This window comes from Pyrus communis, chromosome 17 (genome assembly GCF_041283825.1).
Source record: "Pyrus communis isolate YQ-2024b chromosome 17, ASM4128382v1, whole genome shotgun sequence".
NCBI lineage: Eukaryota > Viridiplantae > Streptophyta > Magnoliopsida > Rosales > Rosaceae > Pyrus > Pyrus communis.
The window spans coordinates 1286055-1305992 of NC_142581.1; the positions used below are offsets into that span (position 1 = coordinate 1286055).

Here is a 19938-nt window from a genome sequence, read left to right on the forward strand (position 1 = left end):
ACACTCATAATGCATCTTATTCACTCCTGAACGTAAAAACTATAGGAAAACAAAAATTGGTTGAGAGTGAGAGAATTAGTGAAAAAGAAAGATAGTGGTATTTTGCGAGAATGACTCGATGGTCTGTCTATTCACATATCTTTGAATATTTACACATTACAAGTTGATTTTGTACACACATTTTAGTGAGTCATGTATCTACTGAATAGTTTAGATTCATAAATTTGGATTTCATGTACTCTTTTCATCTCAAGCGAAACAAAACAAGGATAGTCTCTTAATGCTTAAAATTGGTATCTTAATCTGATTAAATGCGAAACATTTGTCCTTTACATATTCATAACAAACGAAACATGTAACATGCGTTTCACTTGCTTAATTCTGATGACAATTGTCATGCAAATGCTACTAAGTTTTATAAAATTCTAATACCATTTCTATACATCTCGTCAAAGAGAGAAAACACACCACACAAGGGGAAAAAACGAAGAAAACCGACTTGATTGGATTCGACACATGCACCATATGGCCACAACAAGTGTGACCACTAACGAAACTCGATCTGGTTATTTTGGGTGACCAAGTGGTTCTTCTGCTTGAAAATGAGGGAAGTCCTTGCTAATCTGCTTGCATCATGTAACAGCGGGAAATCAGTGGCACAATTGCACTCCCAAACCCTCAAAGCCGGCCCTTCCTAAGACAGCTTCTTTGCCACAAAACTCAACGCTCTGTACGCAAAGTATAAGTCACTCGGTCATGCCCGCAAGATGTTCGACGAAACGCCCCACATAACTGTCTATCTCTGGAACGCCACGCTTAGGAGCTACTATAGAGAGAATTGATGGGAAGAGACCTTGTGTCTATTTCGTAACATGATACCTGAGTCAAGAGGCAATGATAAAAGGCCTGATAATTTCACCATTCTCATTGCTCTGAAGGCGTGTGCGAGGTTAAGGGCACTGGTGTGTGGAAAAATAATACATTGGTTTGTGAAGAAACATGAGAAGGTAGCATTGGATATGTTTGTGGGTTCTGTGTTGATTAAATTGTATTCCAAATGCGGAGAAATTAATGGGTGAGGCTGTGAAAGTGTTTGACGAGTTTCCGCAACCGTATGTGTTTTTGTGGACTTCTATGGTTACTGGATATGAGCAGAATGGTGATTCTGAAGAAGCATTGGAGTTTTTCTCCCGAATTGTGATGGTGGGGCTCATTAATCCTGACTGAGTGACGCTTGTTAGTGCTGTTTCAGCTTGTGTGCAGTTATCAAATTTTAGAATTGGAAGTTGTGTGCATGGTGTTTCTATTAGGAACGGATTAGACTCAGATTTTTCTTTAGGTAGTGCGTTGCTAAATCTCTATGCAAAGACGGGTTCTGTCAAAACTGCCGCTAGGTTGTTCATGAAGATGCCGGAAAAAGATGTGGTTGCTTGGAGCTCCATGATTGCCTGTTACGTTCATAATGAGGATGTACCAGAAGCGTTAAATCTTTTCAACGAAATGATTGATATAAGAATCGAACTTAATTCAGTGACTCTGGTAAGTGCATTGCAAGCATGTGCACTGGCAGGTAATTTAGAAGAAGGTAAGAAGATCCACGAAATCGTTACTAGGAAGTGTTTCGAGTTAGATATCAAGGTGGCGACAGCCCTGATTGATATGTACATGAAATGCTCTGCACCCGAAAAAGCCGGTGTTCTCTTCAATAGAATGCCAAAGAAAGATGTGGTTTAGTGGGCTGCCTTGTTAAGCGGGTATGCTCATAACGGAATGGCAGACAAGTCAATTGGGGTCTTTCGCAGCATGCTATCACACGAAACTCAGCCTGAATTGGGCTGACGGAGGAAGAGCCGAAGACCATGTGAAAGGAAGGAGCAGCATGTCGATCCAGCCGGGGATTAGTATGTGACCGGAAACGTTAATCCAGCCTTGGAGCGAGGCGATGTGGAGCAGAGTGCAGTTGTCGTAGTCGTGGGAGTGGACGCCATACTCAAAATCGTGGGCATCAACTGGAGAGAGAGATTGCCTTCGCGCTCAGGCTCTTGGGTTGAAGTGCAAGACTTGAAGAATATGAGAACTGGATCATCTGGGTCCTCTTCCTCTTCTTCTTCAAATACTTGTAATTCTTCTGGTTCGAGAGAAGCAGAGAAATGAAAGAGGAAGAGAGAGAGAGAGAGAGAGAGAGAAAGAGAGAAGAAGAAGAAGAAAATGGGTGAATACGAGAGAGAGAGAGAGGAGGGAGAGAAGAAAGTACGTGAAAAAGTAATCTTCTTAACCAAAAAGAAAAAAAAAAGAAAAAGAAAAAGAAAAATGTGCTGACAAGGTTACGGGAATGAGCTTTTGATGCTGGCCTCATTAAACCTGGTGGAGTGGTAGACTTGAATGACCCCCCGGAGACAGTGACAACTGCAAGTCATGGGGTTGGCTTTGATCTTAATGTTGTAGCGTCTGTAGAGGAGGAAGAGTCGGTTGGTGGGACTGAAATTGACCATGTACATCCCGTTCATGAAGGGGCTGAGCAATGAGCACATCCAGTTTCGGAGGAGAGAAACATGACCCAAGACTCGGACCTTTTTGACCTTCTTCCATTGATTGAAGCAGCCGCAACGGCTAGGGGAGGGAGGAACCGTCCTTTTGCAACTCGCGTGGAGGGGGAGACGGTTGCCGCTGAGGTCTTAGACCGAGTAGAGAAAAGAGTTTGCTCAATTGTCCCATGTTTGTTCGTGGATGACTCCTTGTGTTTTGTCAGGTGACGGAGTCCGAGGCGGCGTGTATCAATTCCCTCATACGAAGCTATGTGGAAAGTTCAGGCCAATTAATAAATCTTGATAAGAGCTTAGTGCATTTTAGTGCTAATTGTCCTAAGCACACTAAGAGGCTTTTGCTGTTGGTTCTGAACATTAAACGCCAGGAAGGTTTTGGCAAATACTTTGGTGCTTCTAAAAAGAAAGTGTTTGAAGAGGTGAGAAATATAATGGATGAACGAGTTAATGGATGGGTTGAGCAATTTCTTTCACAAGCAGGAAAAGAAGTCCTTATTAAAAGTGTGGCTACAACATTGCCAAATTATGCCGTGTCATGCTTCAAACTCCCTGTATAGTTGGCAAAAGAATTGGAGAGCGTAATTTCAAGATTTTGGTGACGGATCAGAAGACAAAAAAGGGCATGCATTATGGCTTGGCATAAGTTAGAGAATGGAAAGGCAATGCGTGGTCTTGGTTTCAAAGAAATTATCTCCTTCAATCCCTCTTTGCTTGCAAAAATAGGTTGGAGGCTTATTATGGAACCGGACTTTTTTCTTGGACAAATTTTGCACGCCAAATACTTTCCAAATTCTACTTTTTTGGAGGCTTCAACAGGAAGAGGCACATCATGGGGTTGGAAAGGGATATTGCAAGGACGGACGATCCTACGAGCTGGAATCCGATAGAGGGTTGGTGATGGGAAACAAATACGAGTTAAGCACAATCCATGGTTGCCTACTCCTAGAACTTTACCATGAGAATATGCTGGAACGAGTGGTGGATTTGATTGATGGTAGCATTGGCCAATGACGTAGTGACGTTGTGACTATGTTAGTAATGACGAAGCTCAAATTATTATGAGTATGCCGTTAAGCAAGATTGGGTGTATGGATAAATTAATATGGCATCATACAAAGGTGGGGTTGTATTCAGTGAAGTCTGGGTATCATAGCCAGTGGCGAAGCTACATGAGGGGAAGGACTGGCGACCACCCCTACCCTTGCCGAAAAACATGCCTACGAGCACTGGTTCAGCCCTTCCCCTCATCGGAAAACACACATAGGCCACTTCGGTGATCTGCTTCTGCTACTGCGCAACAGAGTCACTGTTCTAAAAATTCCCACCTAGGCCTTGCCTAGGCGCTAGGCGGCTGGCCACAGTCTCGATTAATGCTTAGGTGTTTGAAAATAAAGAAATGGCATCTAGACCTGCTGAGGTGCCTGCCTAGATCGCCTAGGCACCCTTAGCCCACTCAGACCCACCTAAGTTGCGACTCATTTAGACAAAAAATAGATAACTTTCATTTTGCATTTTATTTTTTGTTCCTTCAATAAATTGTAAGAGACTTGTCAAATACTTAAATGAGCATACATTATGTGCTTGTTCCCTATGTTTTCATTATATTCCAAAACTTCATAATATATATGTCATTCTATTTTGTAGTTTATGATGAGATTATATATATTTTAAGTATAAACATACACTTATTTACATGAAATATAATGAATTTATTTAAATCCTCCTAGTCTGCTTAGGCACCCTGCTTAGCCACCTAAGCGCTAGGCCCTAACCCGTCACCCGACTAACGCCTATCATCTTTTAGAACCTTGAGCAGACCTGGGTTTTTTATTTAATATTTTTTTAATCCAGGCCAAAATGACATCGTTTTGGTCCTGGTAAAATAAAAAAAAGTTATTAAAATCCTAAAGAAACGACGCCATTTCGTATTTGTTTGAAAAAAATAAATAAATACAGGGGGTTCGGTCGTCCCCCGTTACCTCTCTCTCAAACCCTTTGGCCCTTTCTTTTCACCATTTTCCAATCATAGAGCATTGCTATGCCCCAATTCCCAGCAACGGCAGACTTACTCCCATTTTGCTGCCGCTAGCCACTCTAGTCGCCGCCAGCCTTCAAGCCACTCTAGCTTCCAGCTTTCAAAGCCACTCCCAATTTTTAGGTAAATTTTTTAATTTCTAAATCTATAATCCCTAACCCTAGTTAATTATTTAATACGAATTTTTGTTTAATTGGTTAGAATCATATGGTAATACACTAATATGGTTATTGGTTATTGGTTATTGATTAGTGATATAAATTTATGATTATTGATGAAAGAAATTATTGTTTAGGGTAAAATTTGAATCCTTGATTATTGATTAATTAATTGAATTATTAAATAATGTATACGATTATTCATATGATTAGTTGAATTGAAATTTTCTTTATTGAATAATTTGTATGATTATTGGTATTGATTAATTGCATTTTTGGTTATATTAGTTATTAGTCATATTAGTAATATGAAAGGTGAGATTATTTGTTACAACAAGTTTGAGTATGTCCAAGCAGTGGCAAATCCAGGAATTGTCGGGGGAAGGGGCGAACTTAAAAGAGTGCGAGGTTCAAAAGAATGACAACAACCAAATCCTTTTATATAGTAATGTCATCCATAATTTATGAATACAAACAAATTGCAATTGTTGCTGGTGAGGTTTCATGTTATGAAAACGTCGCATAACAAGCTCATTATCAATAAAAGCATATACATCTCTCTCAATGTAAACAAGCATGCTATCACTTAACCATTGATCTCCCATTTTGTTAAGCAATGGTGTTTTCACAATCTTCATAGCAGAAAAAGCTCTCTCCATCGAAACTGTTGCAACCGGTAACACTAAAACCAATATAAGAAGCTTATACACTAACATATAGCTTGCACACCTCCCGGTCTTCACGAACTCATTCGCAAGATTACTAATTCCTCTCAATGATGAAAAGTCACCATGCATCTTCATATCATAAATGTAATTGTCAAGTTGAATTGGAAGATTCATGAGTTCCATACGATCAAAATCTTCAGGATAAAGTTGGGCTATACGAACAATTTTTGCTTTGTCAAATGATATAAAATTATCACCGAACTCAAACATGTCATACAAAGAAGTAACTTGGTGTTTACCTCATTGAAGCGATCATTTAATTCCTTTAGTTGCATATCAAGGACTTGAAAATAGAGGTCCACACGATAGTAATGGAAGTTTGTGAATCTTGGAGCTTTACACCTTGATTTTCAGGTAAGAAATGCAAATCCTCCATTTTAGGAACGATAATCTCATGCTCCTCATAAAACTTTCGTACATCATCAAGCACGTTCCCAAAGTCATCATCTCTCAAGGATTGTAGTCTTTGTTTGCATACTTCCACTAACGCCATCGCATTCACAATATCTTGATCTTTCTTTGGTAATGCTTGTGATAACTCATGTGTAATTTCCAATATAAGTCTCATAAAAAAAAGGTGAAACACAAAATCAAAAGTTTGTATGTTGTGGAATAACTTACTTGCTTCACTAAAATTGTCTTGGTTGCCATCATTTTTAATCCATTCAAGCACCTCCACCATGGCTTAAAACATAACAATAATACTAACTATAGTACCATTATTTGAGTTCCACTGTGTATCACAAGGACACATGAGACTAATCTCTTGATTTAACTGTATACCAGTTCCAAGATCACCAATATCAAGAGCTTTCTTAATTTTTTCTTGTTGCTTCTCTCTAAATGCATCACGATGCTTACATGATGAACCAATAGTATTGTCCAAACTACTAGCATTGTTGAAGAAAATGGCAACACCATCAATTCCCTTTGTAACTACTACAAGAGCTAGTTGAAGTTGGTGTGCAAAACAATGAACATAGATGCTTAAGGATACTTGTTCAAAATCTTTGTTTTAAGGCCATTTAGCTCACCTTTCATATTACTAGCTCAGTCATAGCCTTGTCCTTGTAAAACCAGATCGAGCTTCGTTAGTAGTCACACTCGTGGCTGTAAGTTGCCTTTGTCAAATCCAATCAAGTCTGTTTTCTTCGTTTTTTTCACTTGTGTGGTGTGTTTTTATCTCTCTTTGACGAGATGTATAGAATTGCTATTAGAATTTTATAAAATATGTAGCATTTGCATGAGAATTTTTGTCAAAATTAAGCAAGTGAAACACATGTTACATACTTCATTTGTTATGGATATGTAAAGGACAAATGCTCAACATTTTATCAAATTAAGATACCAAGTTATGAATTAAGAGTCTATCTTTGTTCATTTTCACTTGAGGAGATGAAAAAAGTATGATGAATTGGGACCATTTAGCAAATATATGAATCACTTAAATTTTTGTACAAAGTCAATTTGTAATGTATATAATTCAAAGCTATGTGAACAACATACCATAGAATCATTATCCGAAAGTATAGAATCATTCTCCCTAAATACCACTCTCTTCTTTTATTTTTTATTTTTTATTAATTCTCTCCATGAACTAATTCTCTCACTTTCTACCAATTTTTGTTTTCCTATAGTTTTTTCGTTCATGAGTGAATAAGGTGAATTATGGGCATGTACTATATAGAGTTTGATGATACCGATGAGGAGGACTATCATACTATATCATATGAGTTTGACGATGACATTGACGACGATAATAACTAATTCATCAGTGACAGATACAAAACAACGTACAACCCATGACTGATACATTATTTCTTTGGTATATTAAGAATCTTTTGTATTTTCCACTACAAATTCTTAGGTTCATACTTTCTTGTATTAACTTTATCAAACCTAATTGTGCTTCTAAGTCACACAAAAAAACAGATGGTAATTCTTAGCCATCAATCAAACCAGTGGTCAAGCTCATTAGGGTCCTTAGGCTCTCATTCTCTATCCACCGCTCATTTTTCTTATCAAGAACTATTAAACAGCAGTAGCACGCATTTCACTAGGCTTAACCTTTACCTGTTTCATAGTCTATTTAGTTCCAACAAATCATCTCCATCACTGGTTGGTCATTTTTCCATTCAATGATAAGGTTTTGCAAAGCTCTTAAATTGAAGGGGTCTTCGTCACGTGACGTCTCACAATAAATTATACATGCAATATTAAAACGTTACGTGACGATGAACTCATCACATGTGAATCATTTTGATCAGAATTTAATGTTAGCATATTGCATAAGTGACATATTACTATTATTATGTTTGGTTAATGTTAGAATTGGTCCAGGTCCTCAAACTTTGTCCTAATTGGAGCATTGATTGCCAAATTCTGGCTCATCTCTCCGCATTTAAAATACAGTTCAATCAATGCAGAACCCACAAACATGTGCCATGTCCAATGCAACCTTGTCATGTTTGTTCATGAACCCATGACGTCCACCATCATCAATTGAACCAACTTGTGCACCACCCTTAAAATAGAATAAGGTCGTGAACTAAGAGTGGGTTTAAAAAACCGAAAACAAAATAAAAAATCGAATCGAACACCAAACCAAAATCTAAAAAAGGAATAAAAACAATCGATCCGAGCCGAAATCATTTGATTTGATTTTTTTTTTTTCAGTAATTCCGAAACCAAACTGGACCAAATATATATTAATTTTATATATTTATCAGGTATTTAAAATTTACTCAATTTGTAGCCCAATTTCTAAACCCAAACATCTTAAAATCTAAACTTCAAGCCCATGTTAAGAGAAGCCCTCTTTCTACAAACCCTAGCTAGCATATTCTTTCCACAAACCCTAGCTAGCATATTCTTTCCCTCCTTTCTTCTTTTCTTTCACAGCCGCAGCTTTGCATCTCTTCTCCCTTTCTTTCTTCATTATTTTTCTCCTTTTCTCTCTCCCCAGCAGCCCCATCTTCCTTCCACAGCCAAATCTGACCGAGACCGAGATCGAGATAGAGACAAGGAGCTGGAACTGGAAGTCATTAAAGAGCAGTATCTCCTCTCTCTACTATTTTCGATTTCAGTTTTGCATCTGTTTGAGCTGCGTTTCAGATCTTCGAAGGTTTGCTTTTGCAAATCAATAATCAAAGAATTGGGGTCCTTAATTTGCTTTGCTCTCACATCTTCCAGCGATCCAAAAGAATAATCAGGAGTTTCACTTCTTTACTTGAAATCAATGATTACCAGCACATCCACCAATGCAACCGCCGCCTCTTCGTCCTCCTCTTGGCGTTCAAACCGCTGGAAGCACGAGCTGTGCAAGAATTCACGGCTACTTTTCCTTTTTCTTTGTTTTTTCCTTTTCTTGGAATCGGTGAATACCAGCAGCTCCGCCCATGCAAACCGCTGGAAGTACGAGGTGTTCCTCAGCTTCGGCGACGACACACGCACTACCTTCACAGACCACCTCTACTCTGCTTTAAGCGATGCCGGAATTAACACGTTTGTAGACAACCAGCTCAGAAGGGAGGACAATATACAGAGCGAACCTGACGGAGAAATCGAAGGGTCGAGGATCGCCCTCGTCATCTTCTCGAAGAGGTACGCGGAGTCCCGATGGTGCCTGAGGGAGCTGTCGAAGATCATGAAGTGCCGAGAAGATCAAGAGGTGAAGGGGAAAGTAGTCTATCCACTATTCTACGACGTTGACCCTTCTGAAGTGAGGAAACAGAGTGGTAGTTTTCGGGAAGCATTTCAGATGCATGAAAGGGAGGAAGATCCAAATGAAGTCGAGCAGTGGAGAAAGGATCTTAAGGCTTGTGCAGATTTGAGTGGCCGGAATCTTAAAACCACTGCGGACGGGTATAATTTCAAATTTCCTCTTTTACAAAATTTAATTGCTTGCAACATCTTGTATAAGTAGCTTAATGATTAGAAGAACAATATAATAATTAGTAATTAGAAGAAGAATATAATGATTAGTAATTAGATAAGCGTCAGCCCTGACGGATTGATACCAAATGTTGGAACAAATATAGCAAAGCCTAATTCATTAGCAGATCATTAATCACATGGACGGTTGATAAAAAAAACTGAGGAAGCCATGGACGATTGATAAAAAAAAATGAGGAAGCCATGGACGATTTGATCAAAGAAGAGGTTCTAGTCACTGAGAACCTTATGTTGTTGCTAGTAATAGGGCTAGTCTTCTGTATAAATTCCCAGTGGGTTATCCACCAGTCATTCATGTCAGCTTAAAGGTCGACTAATTAATTCTTAATTTTAACATATATGATGAATTAGATTAGTTCATATGAATCTTGGTGTTGCATGATATGATGAATCATCTGTTTGCATAATTTGGATTTCCAATTGGCAGGCGTGAAGGACTGTTTATCCAGAAAGTTGTTTGAACAATTCAGTATGTCTTTTTTGGAAAGATTAGTCTCATGTAATAAACTGTCAATCACTATTTCATTTAAGACACTCCTTGAACAAAATTTCCTAATAATTCCTACTTTGGTGAAAAATTATATAAACGTTTGTTCAAGAATGGTTTTGGCAAGTTTAAAAATGGATGTTACCTATAGCCAGACCCAGCCGTTGGACATGATTGTTGCTCCTGCAAACATTGTTAGTTTCGATAACCTTTGATATGAGCTATCTCTATATATCATCAGGCCTTTCAACAAAAGATTAAGTTGCAACCGTTATTCATATTATAATTTTGTGTTTGTCACCAACATCCTTTATCTGCAAATACTGAGGAAGCCACAATGATAATAGCCATAGAAATCCAATGCTAGGATCATATTAGAAGAAGAATATAATGATTAGTAATCAGATAAGCATCAGCCTTTACGGATTAATGAGAAGCCAATAATATTGGCTCTGATACCAAATGTTGGAAAAAATATAGCGAACCCTAATTCATTAGCAGATCATTAATCACATGGACGATTGATAAAAAAAAAATAAAAAAATCCTGAGGAAGCCAATTCCCAGTGGGTTTATCCACCAGTCTTTCATGTCAGCTTAAAGGTCGTCTAATTAATTCTTAATTTTAAGATATATGATGAATTAGTTTAGTTCATATGAATGTTGGTGTTGCATGATATGATGAATCATCTGTTTGCATTTCAATTTGCCAGGCGTGAAGCATTGTTTATCCAGAATGTTGTTGGGGACATCAGCGCACTAACAAAAACCACAAACTTGCAAACAAGTCAGTCAAAAACCAGAGACTTGCAAACAAGTCAGTCAAAAACTGGGTTGGAATACCTCGTCGCGTGGGCCAGGGTTCCCTACCACTTTTTTTTTTTTTTTTAATTTTTTTTCTTGAAAGTCCAGCTCGCAATCAGACTTTTGTAATTGAATGCTTTCCCAGAGCCTAGTCAGCACTTTTTCTTTCTTTTTTTCCTTTATTTTTTCATTCCTTTTTTCTCATTTTGGTTATAAAGATTACTTTTTTTTTTTTTTCACCCACCCCACTCTCTCCTCCCTCGATTCGCTCCTCTCTCTCTCTCTCTCTCTCTCTCTCTCTCTCTCTCACCTATTACTTTTTTTCTTCTTTGATTCACCCACTTTCTTCTCTCCCTCCCTCTTTCCTTTCTCTGCTTCTCTCGAACTACTACAAGCATTTGAAGAAGAAGAAGAAGAAGAGGACCCATATAATCCAGTTCTCATATTCTTCAAAGCCTCGCTCTTCAACCCAAGACCCTGCGCGAAGACAAGCTCTCTCCAGCCGATGCCCACGATTTTGAGTATGGCGTCTACTCCCCCGACTACGACAACCGCATTCCGCTCCACATCGCCTTGCCCCAAGGCTGGATCCACGTTTCCGGTCCTTCCTTTCATGGTCTTCGGCTCTTCCTCGGTCAGCCCAATTGAGGACGTCTCCGCCAAATCCAACGCGAGCATTGATCCCTTTAACCCTGACGTGGGTTTTTGTCATTTTTTGCGTATTGTAATTGGAATTTCAATATATATTTTTTATTTTAATTTCGTTAATTCCTACTATTTGAGTTTTTGTTATTTTTGTTCATTGTAATTGGAATTGATTAGGAGAATATAAGTCGATGGTACAATGTAATTTGTGTTTGCTGTTATGAAGAATTTCTTGAATTGGAGGAATTTGTTGCAATTGTTTTTTTGGGTACAACATTGCAATTTTCAATTGGGGCAATTCCTCTTTAATTTATATCGAATTGGTGTTGAAGGAATACTAGTTGGAGTTAAACTTCAAATTTGTGACGATTGTGATGTCTCATTGCGTGTTGTGCATGCAATCTTGTGATTTCAGATTGAAGTTTATGTGGTGATTGTCTTCGAGATTGCTCCGGCAAGGGTCGCACCATGCACGATTGTGATATCTCATTGCGTGTTTCATATATCTTTTTTCGTTAAAGCTTCTTCATTGTAATTTGGTTCCTAAGTCTCTTGTTAAGCTTACCCATTGTTTTGTGTTTTTGCAGAAAAGTGGAGCCACTTTACCTTGTTGCTTGTACAAAAATCAAGTTTAGGGGTGGATTTCCATCTACATCTTCAGTTGCTGCTTCTCCTTTAAACCCGGGAAGTTTCTCCGTCCAAGAGCTTTATTGATTTTTTTTTCTTTTTTCTATACTTTTGTTGTCTATTTTCATTATTCCTATCTTCAATTTTTTTTAGTTCAAAAAAATACATAAAAATAAAATTTCGAAAAATCCAATATATATTAGTCTTGTTCTTATTGGCTACTTCCCAATTCACATATGAGATTCAGTCTTTATTTTCTTGTAACTTTCAAGAAATTTATACTTGACATTAGTTCTTTATATTATTTTTGTTTTGATCATATTTTTGGTGATCATGACTTGGAAAATTTATATGCACATAGCCATGTAAATGTGAAACTAGAGCATGATTTAATTCTTCATATGTAAATCTAGTGAGTTTATGTAACCATTGTGAGCTTTTGAGCCTCTTATAGATTGAACCATTATGTATCAATCTCATTTATTCTTGTGCGTATGATCTCATTTTACATGTAACAACCCGTTTCAAAAATTTCATTTTAATTAGTTAAAATTACGAAAATACCCCTAATGACAGAAACATTGACTTTCGTCCGTTGACGTAATATAATTCTTCGTTAATTTATTTCTGTAGCTCTTGTTGATACGAACGCGTATGCGTGAACAGAATCGAATTCGGAGCTAAAACGAAGCTCTTACAATTTTTGAATGACAAGGGCATTCTAGTAATTTCACCCGTGGAGATATTTCTCCACTTTTGGACCTCTACATGGGTGACACGTGGCACCCTATGCCTGGTGCCCTTTTTGTTCCTTCCCCGTGATCTCTCTCTAAAACTCTCTCCATTCTCTCTCTCTCATCTTCACTCTCTTTTCCTTTCCGACGAACTCACACACACAGACCATAATCACCACACTCCTTCACCTCTCCGATTTCACTCAATTTCTCTTTCTCAGCACTGTTGCACCAACACTGTGCTTGTGATCTTCGACGAGATCTCAAGCTTCTCCAACCAAGGTAAGGTCTAAAACGTTCTTAAAACTTCGTAGTTTGTGTTTAGAAGTGGGTCTAGGATGTTTTTTTAGCAACTTTCATGGTTGTTAGACACAGACTTAACTCGGGAATCATCTTTCCAGTTTTCCGGCGAAGGACCATTGGTTGCAAGCCATTTTCCTACCGATCCTGACCACGACTTAACCTCATCTTGGTATATTCTTGTTCCTTACTCTCTATCTTCATTTTGGTTTTGAAATAATTGGAAATGGTGTGAAATTGAGCTTGAATAGAGATCGGGAAGGTTTACCTAGATTCCGGCCGAACTCACAGCCTGGAACGAGTCAAACCTGACCCGAAATCCCAAAACCAGCCCAATAACTAGCCCAGCCCAAATCGGGTCCAACCCACTTAGCCCAGGCCCAACCCACTAAACCTAACCCAAGCCCAAATCAATATTGGCCCAACCCATTACTCCCAAAAACCCTTGGCCCAATCCACCCAACACAGCTTCTTGAGCCGGCGCGTGGCCTGTGAGTGGTTGCGCGTCATGGCCGGTGCGTGAAGCACATGCGCCTCCGCATGAGGTATTGTGCTTCGCCACCGTCCATGATGGCGCCGGTGACTTTTCCGATGACTTAACTCGGCGCGTAGCGGTGCATGCTGCAGCGCGTGGGGGAACCCGAGGTTCCTTCTTAGGTTATTCGACGTGTCGAATTTGAATCCGCTATCCGTTTTCCGGAATTTCATCGTTTTAGTAGAGTTTTATTAAATGGTCTCTGTTTGTGTTTAGGTGCATCGGTTGGGAGTGATCCAATCCACCCTAGTTCGAGTGGCTCTTTTATAGATGAGTATTTGTGAGTGGACCCCTTCTTAACTTACATGTTTTTATAAAATATTAGCCTAGCATGCATTTCATATTTCATGATTGAGCATGCTTTATAATATGTTTTATGGAGAATTTATGATTTCTTTAAATTACTTTTACGGAATATTTGTGATTTATAAATTTATGTTTTACTAAAGGTTATAAAATATTGGAATTTTGTATATGAATTTCTATGAATTTCAAATATGATTTATTTTGTGGGTTTACGAATATGAGATTCCATGGATTTATGGATATGACTTACTATGGATTTATGAGACGATGTTTAAGCTTTTGAGCTTTGGTGATTTGATATGAGATTGAGGTATGTTTTCGGTGCTTATCTAGCAAGTTATCATACATCACATCCACACAACACGGGTATAAATGTCTATGGTCATAGGACACAGTTGATGAGGAGGAGTGAGATATGATATATGTTATACCCCCAGCTTCACTGCCGAAAACAGTGTCGAATAGCTTCACTAGCCACAGCTAGTGTCGGTGTGTGATGTATATATTTTCTTCTCCGACGTAACCCAATGTCGTAAAGTTTCACCTTCGGGTGATGAGGCCTAACATGTTTCTTAACTGGCCTAACCCAGTGTCGTACAGCTTCACCTTCAGGTAATGGACAGGTACTACCTTCGGGCAACTATGATACCCCTAGAGAGTACAATATTGATGAGATTTATGGATTTACCTTGGAGTGATGATTTCATCGTTATTGAGCATGATTTTAACCATACTTGTTTTACGAATGAATTCATGGCCTGCTAGGGTTTTCAGAAAAACCTATTATGTAGTATTATATATGTTTTCAAAACATGGGGTTAGTATGTTCAGATAAAATGGTTTTCGTATTATTAGTATTGATGTAAATTATGATCCGCTCACCTTTTCTATTTTGCGCCCTCTCAAGACATAGCGACGAAGAGTACAATCCGAGCATCGAGGCCTTTCCCTATCAGTGACCTTGCATCCCTCTACTTGAGTATGATTTCTTTGATAATCACTTGTTTCTTGTTGTTCTACTTTTCTCTGGCACTTTATTTTGTAGTATGCTCTGGGATTTACTCATGATCATTGAATACCTTTTTTCGTTCATGCTTAAATTAATTTATTATTGTTATTTCTTCTTAATATTGCGTATTCGTTGCAAATAGTTTTTTGGCATAATTTCTAGTTGCTCGTTCCTTCATATTCTCATAGATTCATTCATTTATGCCTTTTGTCACCTTTTGGTGTCGGCCAGGTGTCATTAGGATATCTGGGTTGGACGTGTCAGTTTGGTATCATGGCCAGGTTGGTCCGATTTTTATTGATTATGTCCTTAAGTTTTGTCTCCTTGATCCGATTTTGTTGGTTCATTCCTATTGCTTACTATCATTGGTCCAGAGCATAGTTAGGATTTCGTTCTATTCCCTTGATTGTTATTCATTTCCTCTGATTGCTATTTATTTCCATTGATTGTCATTTGTTTATGTTGATTATTATTTCCTCACGTTGACTGTTATTTCCTTTCGTTATTGATTATGAAATACTTACTTCCCCCTTCCTCACGTTCTTGATTGTGGAATACCTTGTTATGCTAAACTTCATTTTGGTTGTTTCTCAGAATCATGAATACTCGTGGCGAAAATGTGCCTCGTGGTGGTAATATTCCTCTGCGTCTATATACTGGTGTGTTAGGTGGATTTCACTAACTGGTTGCATCTTTAAGACATGCATTCCCGTGGAATAGTGGGCAGAACCGCACCTATGTAGAGATTGCCCGTAGTCATGGGGTGACTGATTTGAATATTGTGGGCGCCTGTGAGGAGGTAGAAGAGTGGCTTGAAAAAGTTGAGGATGTTTTTGAGGTGATGCATTATCCTAAGAATGAGCGAGCAAAGACAGCTGGTTATTTTCTTCGAGGTGGTGCTAAGACCTGGTAGGATTCTATTAGACGATCTCGGCCTGCCAACCCCCAATGACTTGGAGGACCTTTCGAGAGCTCTTTTCAGATTATTTTCTCAGTCCTCAGTACATAGCCAGGAAAAGATAAAAATTTTATACTCTTCGTCAGGGTAACATATCAGTGACCGGGCTTGATTGCAATTTCGGACGATACACCGTGATACCAAGAATTTTATTGGTATGGTATGAAGCGAGATATTGCTGACTATGTGAGGAAGTGTATAGTTTGCCAACAAGTTAAGGTGGAGAGGAAGAAACCAGTAGATTACTATAGAACCTTCCGATTTCAGTATGGAAATGGAAAGACATCACGATGGATTTTGTGTACGGGTTGTCGAAGACTTGGTCGAATTTTGATGGTATCTGGGTAATCGTGGACAGACTGACAAAATCCGTTCACTTTATACCCGTTTGGCAGAACTACAAACTCGAGAATATTGTCAAGTTTCACGGCGTACTGGTCATTATCGTCTCGGATTGGGACCTGATATTTACTTCTCGATTTTGGAAACTTTCCATGACGCCCTGGATACTAAGTTGTTGTATAGCACTGCCTACCACTCGCAGATGAATGGACAATCTGAGAGGACAATACAGACTCTTGAAGATATATTGAGAACCTGCATTCTTCAGTGGAAAGGTAACTGGGATGAGTATTTGTCTTTGGTGGAATTCGCCTATAATAACAATTACCACTCTAGCATCGGTATTGCACCATTCGAGGCTCTATACAGTAAAACATGCAGGACACCATTATGCTGGACTGAGGTTGGTGAACGCGTGTTTGTAGGACCAGAGATTGTGGATACTAAAAATGCCAACATCCTGCTAATAAAAAGAAATTTGAAGTCTGCACAGAACCGACAGAAAAACATCATTGATAAGCATTATACGGATCGAGAATATGCAGTTGGTGACTTCGTATTCTTAAAGTTATCACTTTAGAAAGGTGTAATCCACTTCGGCAAGCGAGGAAAGTTAAGTCCTCGATATATCGGCCCTTACAGAATTACGGAGAGAATTGGTGTTGCTGCCTATAGACTGGTGTTGCCATCAGAGCTATCCCAGATACATGACATATTTCACATCTTCATGCTTCAGAAGTATATATCAGACCCATCGCACATTTTGTAGCCGTAACCACTAAAGGTGAGACCATACATAAGCTATGTGGAGGAACCTGTAGCGATTATAGACCGACATGATAAGGTGTTGAGGGATAAAGCCATCCCGTAATTAAAAGTGTTATGGAATAATCATGCACTTGAGGAGGCTATTTGGGAGACGGAAGAACTGATGCGAGCTCAGTATCCATTCTTATTTACATGAGGTAATGAAATTTTGGTGATGAAATTTTCTTAAGGGGGTATATTATAACAACCCGTTTCAAAAATTTCATTTTAATCAGTTAAAATTACAAAAATACCCTTATTGACGGAAACATTGACTTTCGTCTGTTGACGTATTAGAATTCTTTGTTTATTTATTTTCGTAGCTCTCGTTGATACGAACACGTAGGCATGATCGGAATTGAATTCAGAGCTAAAACGAAGCTCATACGATTTTTGAACGACAAGGGCAGTCTAGTAATTTCATCAATGAAGATATTTCTCCACTTTTGGACCTCTACATGGGTGGCACGTGGCACCTTATGTCTGGTGCCTTTTTTCTTCCTTCCCCGTGATCTCTTTAGAACTCTCTCTTTTCTCTTTCTCGTCTTCACTCTCCTCTCCTTTCCGGCGAACTCACACACACACACACACACACACACACACACACACACACACACACACACTTACATACACAAAGACCACAATCACCATGCCACTATCACCACCACTCCCTTCCTTCTCTCCCTCACCTATCTGATCTCACTCACTCATTCTCTCTCGGCACTGTTGGACTAACAATGTGATTGTGATCTCCAATGAGATCTCGAGCTTTTCTGACCAAGGTAAGGTCTAAAACATTCTTAAAACTTCATAATCTATGTTTATAAGTGGGTTTAAGATGTTTTTGAGTAACTTTCATGGTTGTTGGACACATATTCAACTCGGGAATCATCTTGCCAGTTTTCCGGCAAAATACTGTTGGTTGCAAACAATTTTCCGGCTGATCTCGACCACGACTCAACCCCATCTTGTATTCTTGTTCCTTACTCTCTTATCTTCATTTTGGTTTTAGAATCATTGGAAATGGTGTGAAATTAAGATCGGGACCCTAAAACTATGCCAATAACAAGCCCATCCCAAATCAGATCCAACCCACTTAGCCCAGGCCTAACCCACTAAACCTAACCTAAGCCTAAATCAATAATGGCCCAACTTATTAGGCCCAAAAACCCACGGCCCAATCCAGTTACCCAGAACCCAGCCAAGCTCCTTGGACTGACGGGTGGGTGCGCATCATGGCTGGCGAGTGGAGCACACGCACCTCTGCCAGAGGTACTGTGCTTCACTGTTGTCCACTGCGGCGCCGACGACTTTTCGGGTGAACTTTTCGGTGACCCAACTCGGCGCATTGCCTTCCAGGGAGCCGCCCCGTGGCGGTGCGTAGGGGAATCCAAGGTCCCTCCTTAGGTTATTCAACGTGCCGAATTCGAATCCTCTATACGTTTTCCAAAATTTCATCTAGAGTTTTATTAAATGGTCTCTATTTATGTTTAGGTGCATCGGTTGAGAGTGAACCAGTCTATTCTAGTTCGAGTGGCTTTTCGATAGAGGAGTACTTGTGAGTGGACCCCTTCTTAACTTACATTTTTTATTATAAAATATTAGCCTAGCATGCATTTCATATTTCATGATTGAGTTTTATAATATGTTTTACGGAGAATTTATGATTTCTTTAAATTACTTTTACGGAATATTTATGATTTAATGAATTTACATTTTACTAAAGGTTATGAAATATTGGATTTTCGTATATGAATTTCTATGGATTTCGAATATGATTTATTTTGCGGGTTTACGAATATGAGATTCCATGGATTTACGGATATGACTTACTATGGATTTATGAGATGAGGTTTGAGCTTTTGAGATCCGGTGATTTGATATGAGATTTTGAGGTATGTTTTTTGTGCTTATCTAGCGGGTTATCATACAACACATCCACACAACACGGGTATAGGTGTCTATGGCCATATGACACAGTTTTATGAGGATGAGTGAGATATGATATATATTATACCCCTAACTTCACGGCCAAAAGCAACGTCGGACAACTTCACTAGCCACAGCTAGTGTCAGTGTGTGATGTAAATATTTTCTTCTCCGGTGTATCCTGAAGTCATACAGCTTCACCTTCGAGTGATAGGGCTTACCATGTTTCTTCACTGGTGTAACCCAGTGTCTTACAGCTTCATCTTCGGGTGATGGACAAGTACTACCTTCGGGCGACTATGATACCTCTAGAGAGTACAATATTGATGAGATTTATGGATTTGCCTTCGGGCGATGATTGCACCGTTATTGAGCATGATTTTAACCATACTTATTTTATGAATGATTTCATGGCATGCTCGGATTTTCAGAAAAAACCTATTATGTAGTATTATATATGTTTTCAAAATAAGGGGTTAGTATGTTCAGTAAAATGGTTTTCGTATTATTAGTATTAATATAAATTATGGTACACTCAATTTTTCTGTTTTGCGCCCCCTCAGGACATAGCGACGAAGACTAAGATCCGAGGATCGAGGCCTTTCCCTATCAGTGACCTTGCATCCCTCCACTTGAGTATGACTTCTTTGATGATCACTTGTTTCTTGTTGTTCTTCTTTTCTCTGACACTTTATTTTGTAGTATGCTCTGGGATATACTCATGATCGTTGAATAACTTATTTCGTTCATGCTTAAATTGAATTTATTATTGTTATTGCTTCTTAATATTGCGTATTCGTTGCGAATATTGTTTTTGCATAATTTCTAGTTTTCTTGTTCCTTCATATTCTCATAGATTCACTCATTTATGGCTTTCGTCACCTTTTGGTGTCGGTCAGCACGTGCCATTCAGGTGTCATTAGAATATCTGGGGTGGGGCGTGTCATTACATGTATCTCTAGAACTTGCTTTATACCTCTCGTTACATTCATCAATTCACGTAACAAACATGGAAATGATATAGACATTTGTTTCTTT

At 38.8% G+C, this 19938-nt stretch overlaps 1 protein-coding gene and 2 pseudogenes across 3 annotated transcripts; 2 read left to right on the top strand and 1 right to left on the bottom strand.

The window, feature by feature from the left end:
• Positions 1-555: 555 nt before the first annotated feature.
• On the top strand, positions 556-4130 carry LOC148689202 (putative pentatricopeptide repeat-containing protein At3g01580 pseudogene; annotated as a pseudogene).
• LOC148689203 (uncharacterized) lies at positions 2504-7268 on the bottom strand (annotated as a pseudogene).
• A 1012-nt stretch (positions 7269-8280) lies between these two features.
• Positions 8281-12277, top strand: LOC148689204 (toll/interleukin-1 receptor-like protein). Of its 3 annotated transcripts, none has more exons than XM_088689076.1 (2): positions 8281-9328; positions 10618-11609. In XM_088689076.1, exons 1-2 carry the CDS (start codon positions 8703-8705, stop codon positions 10793-10795), a joined length of 804 nt encoding a protein of 267 aa, XP_088545202.1. In that variant the 5' UTR covers positions 8281-8702; the 3' UTR covers positions 10796-11609. The 3 variants fall into 3 exon arrangements, with proteins under 3 accessions (XP_088545202.1, XP_088545203.1, XP_088545204.1); XM_088689077.1 differs by lacking the exon at positions 10618-11609 and adding an exon at positions 11941-12277 and having other exon boundaries at positions 8315-9328; XM_088689078.1 differs by lacking the exon at positions 10618-11609 and adding an exon at positions 9846-10160 and having other exon boundaries at positions 8317-9328.
• The last annotated feature ends 7661 nt before the right edge of the window (positions 12278-19938 follow it).

Excerpts from the sequence above, each read along its gene's own strand:
- LOC148689204 (XM_088689076.1), top strand. The coding sequence starts at position 8,703 with ATGATTACCAGCACATCCACCAATGCAACCGCCGCCTCTTCGTCCTCC. Across the intron at positions 9,329-10,617 it reads CTTAAAACCACTGCGGACGG|GCGTGAAGCATTGTTTATCC; the intron begins GTATAATTTCAA and ends TCAATTTGCCAG.